At 50.2% G+C, this 6341-nt stretch overlaps 1 protein-coding gene across 1 annotated transcript; it reads left to right on the plus strand.

Moving 5' to 3' along the window:
• Positions 1-378: 378 nt before the first annotated feature.
• Positions 379-5378, plus strand: LOC119956638 (lethal(3)malignant brain tumor-like protein 2). Its single transcript, XM_038783977.1, has 4 exons — positions 379-431; positions 981-1206; positions 4446-4579; positions 5217-5378. The coding sequence occupies exons 2-4, from the start codon at positions 993-995 to the stop codon at positions 5376-5378; spliced, it is 510 nt and encodes a 169-aa protein (XP_038639905.1). The 5' UTR covers positions 379-431; positions 981-992.
• The last annotated feature ends 963 nt before the right edge of the window (positions 5379-6341 follow it).

Raw genomic sequence — 6341 nt, forward strand, 5'->3', positions numbered from 1 at the left:
TGTTGCAATTGTATAAGGTGTTAGTGCGGCCACACCTGGAGTATTGTGTTCAGTTTTGGTCTCCTTACTTGAGAAAGGACGTACTGGCGCTGGAGGGTGTGCAGAGGAGATTCACTAGGTTAATCCCAGAGCTGAAGGGGTTGGATTATGAGGAGAGGTTGAGTAGACTGGGACTGTACTCATTGGAATTTAGAAGGATGAGGGGGGATCTTATCGAAACATTTAAAATTATGAAGGGAATAGATAGGATAGATGCGGGCAGGTTGTTTCCACTGGCGGGTGACAGCAGAACTAGGGGGCATAGCCTCAAAATAAGGGGAAGTAGATTTAGGACTGAGTTTAGGAGGAACTTCTTCACCCAAATAGTTTTGAATCTATGGAATTCCTTGCCCAGTGAAGCAGTTGAGGCTCCTTCATTACATGTTTTTAAGGTAAAGATGGATAGTTTTTTGAAGAATAAAGGGATTAAGGGTTATGGTGTTCGGGCCGGAAAGTGGAGCTGAGTCCACAAAAGATCAGCCATGATCTCATTGAATGGCGGAGCAGGCTCGAGGGGCCAGATGGCCGACTCCTGCTCCTTGTTCTTATGTTCATTCCAGGTGAGGGCCTCCATGGGGTATGTTGTAGCAGTTGGGCCTGTAGGTAACAAAAGCATTGGATAAAGGTTTTGCAACGGATAGGCAGAAGCAAAATATTTTTCCGTTTGGCTCCTTTTAGTCCCTGGCATATTGCAATGTGAGCAGAGGAAAGTTACCCTTTTCGCAATGCGCCCAGCCACAACCTCGGAGAGATGGCTGGGGTTAGACCACCAACCATTGCCTGGGGGGGGGGGAATTGTGAATATATTTACAACGTTTCCTTGCACTATTGGACTTGGTCAACTTCATGTGGACTTTTGAATCCTCGCAAACGTTTGGGGGGGGGGGGGGGGGGGGGGGGGGAGGAAGCTTTCATCAATGTGTTTATTTTTGTATCTCCAGAATGTTCTAGAAATGTCCTTCAAACGCGGTGGGGATGATGACTACGGCCTGTTTGATGGGTATGAGAGCACGGAGGACCCCGGCAGCAGCAGCAACGATAACTTCACCGAGGAATCGAGTAATGACATGGAAGATGAAGAAGGTGGTCAGCAGATGGAAGTGGAGTCGGGGTCAATATTAGGAGCGATGGATGATGACGAATCCATCGATGAAAAACTTGGAATGGGTACGTTTTTTTTTAATGTTTACATTTTTGAAGTGTTGTTGGGGAAGGCGTCAATCTTCATTGTGGCCGACGACAGTTAGTTCATAGAATTTACAGTGCAGAAGGAGGCCGTTCGGCCCATCGAATCTGCACCGGCTCCTGGAAAGAGCACCCTACCCAAGGTCGACACCTCCACCCAATCCCCATAACCCAGCAACCCCACCCAACACTAAGGGCATTTTTGGACACTAAGGGCAATTTATCATGGCCAATCCACATAACCTGCACATCTTTGGACTGTGGAAGGAAACCGGAGCACCCGGAGGAAACCCACGCACACACTGGGAGGACGTGCAGACTCCGCACAGACAGTGACCCAGCCGGGAATCGAACCTGGGACCCTGGAGCTGTGAAGTGATTGTGCTAACCACAATGCTACCGTGCTTAAGGACTAAGAAATGGAAGAGAGGTGAAGCTTGTTTAACTTTGAGAATCCAATGACATTAGGAGGGACGGTAAGTGCTGTAAATGGGAGCAGGAAGTTGTTGAAGTTATTCGGATGGTAGAATACCGAAAACACGGGAAGATAGTGGTGATGGAACTTGACCAGCAATCCAGAGGCTCTGGGGACAAGGGTTCAGATCCCATCACGAAGCTGGTGGATTTAAAATTCAAATAATAAAAAAAAATCTGGAACTTGATACCCTTAAGTCCTTCAGGGAAGGAAATCTGCCGTCCTTACCCTGTCTGGCCTACATGTGACTCCACACTGTGGTTCACTCTTAACTGCTCCTCTGGAATGGCCCAGCAAGTGTCCCTGACCAAGGGCAATAGGGGATGGGCAATAAATGCCAGTCACGTCCCATATCCTGTAAAAAATAAAAATAAGATAAATTTAGAGTACCCAATTCATTTTTTCCAATTAAGGGGCAGTTTAGCGTGGCCAATCCACCTACCCTGCGCATCTTTGGGTTGTGGGGGCGAAACCCACGCAGACACGGGGAGAATGTGCAAACTCCACACGGACAGTGACCCAGAGCCGGGATCGAACCTGGGACCTCGGCGCCGTGAGGCAGTAGTGCTAACCCACGGCGCCACCGTGCTGCCCCCATATCCCGTTAAAGAATACATTTAAAAATAGTAGTCCTGATGTTCATCTCTCTTTCTTCATTGGGATTCATAGAATTCCTGCTGTGCAGAAAGAGGCCATTCGGCCCATCGAGTGTGCACCGACTCCTCGAACGAGCACTCCACCCATATCCGCTCACTCAACTGCCCCTCCTTTCCCCTGTAACCACATACCCTACCTGCAAATCCCTGGACCTCGAAGGGGCAATTTAGCGCGGCCAATCCACCTAACCTGTACATCGGTGGGAGGAAACCGGGGCACCCGGAGGGAACCCACGCAGACACGGGGAGAACGTGCAGACTCCACACGGACAGCGACCCGAATTGAACCCAGGTCCCTGGCGCTGTGGAGCAGGTTTTAGTAAAGCCGGATTTTGGATGACGTGCCTGTCAGCGTGTTAGAATATTGTGTGTATGTTTTAAAAAACAAAAAATGGGTGGACTGCATGGCTTTTAAATGGGGACTGAGTGATGTCTCCAAAACCTGGTCGAATTGTCCCCTCAGCCCAATATTGTCCAATTGACATTGTTGACGAACCAGAGTGGTTGCTATAGCAACACCATTCCACTCACTCAAGGAGCCTCTTGTCCCCTCGCACAGTCCAGCTCCGCAGATATTCGCGAGGTGAAGTAGAAATATCTACCTGAATTTTGCAACCAAGCCAGTAAAATAGCCCGATCGTTTTCACGCACGTGTTCTGTGGGCCTTGCTCGTAGAGGAAGGGCTACACTTGAATTGTTACCGCGACTTTCTCTTTGCAGGTGCTGACTGAGGTACTGTACACCCCTAGCTTTTTTGGAGGGTTTTATTTAAGCTTTCCAGCATTTGTTTAATAAGAGGGAAATGGTGGTTGGTGGAACCATCAATTCACCAGACACGTGTTTCCGATGTGAATCTAGGCTTTAATCGACCTACTTCAGAGCCAGCCTGTTACCTGTCGATGAACTCGTAGTGAACTCAGGCTGACTCTGGACACCGGGTATTTATACAGCTGCACTAGGGGGAGGAGTCCTGGGCGGAGCCAAGGGTGGAGCCCAGTACAAGTTCCTGAGTACTCCCAGCGCTACTCCCCCTAGTGGTACGATAACGCTACTGCGCTTACAAAGACAGTGTGAATTAACATATATACATCTATATTACATTCACCACAGTGGTGTCGCAGTCACGTCGCTGAACTAGTAATCCAAAGGCCCAAGCTATGAGGAGAGACTAAGTTGGGAAGAATTATATTCAGTGCAGCTTTGAAGACTGAGAGGGGATCTCATAGAAACTTGGAAAATTCTAACGGGATTAGGCAGAAAGAATGTTCCCGATGGTGGGGCAGTCCGGACACTACGGGGGTCATAGTTTGAGGATAAGGGGTAAACCTTTTCGGACTGAGGTGAGGAGAAATTTCTTCACCCAGAGAGCGGGGAATCTGTGGACTTCGCTACCACAGTAGTTAAGGCCGAAATGTCGTGTAACTTCAAGGAGGAATCCGATAGAAATCTTGGGGCTAATTCAGTGCCCTGATTTACCCCCCTCCCCCTACCTAATACCACTTGACCCCTTGAGCCCCAAGAGTTGGGATTAGATAAAGGGGCTAAAGGAGATGTGGGGGGGGGGGGGGGGGAGGGGGGAAGGAGGGATCAGGGTATTGAACTTGATGATCAGCCATGTTAATAATGAATGGCGGAGCAGGCTCCAAGGGCCGAATGGCCTCCTCCTGCCTCTATTTTCTATGTATGTTTCTGACATTCTGGGGACAGGGGTCCAGATTCCCCGGCTGGTGGAATTTAAATTCAGTAAATAAAATCTGGAATTGAAAAACAGACTTGGGAATAGCGACTGGGAAGCCATTGTTGATTGTCATCAAAACCCATCTGGGTCACTAATGTCCGTCAGGGAAGGAAATCTGCCGTCCTTACCCGGTCTGGCCTACATGTGACTCCAGACCCACAGCGACTCTTAATTGACCCTCCGAAATGGCCGAGCAAGCCACTCAGTTCAAGGGGCAATCAGGGAATGCTGGTCCACATAGCGACAGCAAATCTTTTTTTAAAAAAAAAAAAAACTTTTGAATTTGCCTTCTGTTTTCTGGTTAAAAGTTTCACCTTCTGGTTTTGTTGTTTTTTTTTTTGGATCTTCCCAGCTACCTGCGAGATGTGCGGGATTGTGGGAGCACGGGACACCTTCTTCTCCAAGACAAAAAGATTCTGCAGCGTCTCCTGTTCCCGAAGCTACTCTTCCAACTCGAAGAAGTCCAGCATCTTGGCAAGGTTGCAGGTTTGTTTTCGGTCTGTTCAGCGACCTCCCGCGCTCGCCCTGCGTGCGTGCGTGCCTGCGCGTGTTCCAGTCGCGGCCACTATCCCGAGCAAGAGTGGCTGCGTCGTGATCAGGTGAGTCTTTACCCCATGTATAAAATGGATCCCTTTCTCCCATTTCCAAGGGGCAGTTAGGAGTCGACCTCATCGCCGTGTGGGTCTGAGTCATAGGGCGGCACATTGGTTAGCACTGTTGTTCCTCCGGGTGCTCTGGTTTCCTCCCATTCCGCTATTCGTTCTGATCATGGCCGATCATCCAACTCAATAGCCAGACCCTGCTTCCCTCCCCCCCCCCCCCCCCCTCCCCCCCATATCCTTTGACCCCCTTTGCTCCACTTGCTGTATCTAACTACTTCTTGCAAATATGCAATGTTGTAGCCTCAGCTACTTCCTGTGGTAACTCTCTGGGTGAAGAATTTTCTCCTCGCCTGTGTCCTCAATGGTCGACCCCGTATCCTCAGACCGTGCCCCCTGGTTCTGGACACGCCCCACCATCGAGGAACATCCTTCCTGCACCTACCCTGTCCAGTCCTGAAAACCTATCAGATTCTGCGATCCTGCTGAAGAGGTATTTAGTTTCTCTCTCTTTTATTCCACAGGGAAAGCCACCCACAAAGAAAGCCAAGGTGTTGAACAAAGCCTCGTGGGTGTCCAAACTGGGGGCCTTTCTGCATCAGTCCAGTGGGGAGGTCAGGCACGGCAATCACAACAGCAATACCGGTGAGACTTCGATCCTCTTCCACATCTCAACTGCTTTGTAAAAAAGGTCCGCTCTCTCTTGGAGTTGTTCTGATGTGGGAAGAACTTCAAGCGAAGTTGGTCTCGCCCTGGCTGCCCAGATGCCCCAAATACGCTTTCTCAATCGCTCCATTAAATATCGATGAGTAAATATCAGGCATTGTTCCTCGGGGCAGCACAGTGGTTAGCACAATTGCTTCACAGCTCCAGGGTCGATTCCTGGCTTGGGTCACTGTCTGTGCGGAGTCTGCACATCCTCCCCATGTGTGCGTGGGTTTCCTCTGGGTGCTCCGGTTTCCTCCCACAGTCCAAAGATGTGCAGGTTAGGTGAATTGGCCATGCTAAATTGCCCGTAGTGTTCAAAATTGCCCTTAGTGTTGGGTGGGGTTACTGGGTTATGGGGATAGGGTGGAGGTGTGGACCTTGGGTGGGGTGCTCTTTCCAAGAGCCGGTGCAGACTCGATGGGCCGAATGGCCTCTTTCTGCACTGTACATTTTATGAGTTCCCAGCCCCCGAGCCTCTGAGCACGGTGGCCAGTTGTGATGCCCCCTGTTGTTAACTAGTCCAGCCAGGGTTATTCTCAGGGCCTTGTATTAGCGAGCCAGGAATTTGGAGTTATCGGGGAGCGCCGAGTTGAGTTATCGGGGAGCGGCGAGCTCAGTTATCAGGGAGCGCAACGTTGAGTTATCGGGAAGCGGCGAGTTGAGTTATCGGGGAGGGCTGAGTTATCGGGGGGCGCCGAGCTGAGTTATCGGGAAGCGGCGAGTTGAGTTATCGGGGAGCGGCGAGTTGAGTTATCGGGGAGCGGCGAGTTGAGTTATCGAGGAGAGGCGAGTTGAGTTATCGGGGAGCGGCGAGTTGAGTTATCGAGGAGAGGCGAGTTGAGTTATCGGGGAGCGCCGAGTTGATCATCTTTCCTCTGTTCTGAAAATATCAAAGTCACAAATGGCATCCTGTGTTACTGTGACAAAGGGAAAGTTTCCCT

Source organism: Scyliorhinus canicula, chromosome 23, assembly GCF_902713615.1.
Source record: "Scyliorhinus canicula chromosome 23, sScyCan1.1, whole genome shotgun sequence".
Lineage (NCBI taxonomy): Eukaryota > Metazoa > Chordata > Chondrichthyes > Carcharhiniformes > Scyliorhinidae > Scyliorhinus > Scyliorhinus canicula.

Bases quoted from the DNA above. Each gene is read 5' to 3' on its own strand.
- LOC119956638 (XM_038783977.1), top strand. From the start codon at position 993: ATGTCCTTCAAACGCGGTGGGGATGATGACTACGGCCTGTTTGATGGG. The intron at 1,207-4,445 runs GTACGTTTTTTT...GGATCTTCCCAG, and splicing joins CGATGAAAAACTTGGAATGG to CTACCTGCGAGATGTGCGGG. The intron at 4,580-5,216 runs GTTTGTTTTCGG...TTTATTCCACAG, and splicing joins GCATCTTGGCAAGGTTGCAG to GGAAAGCCACCCACAAAGAA.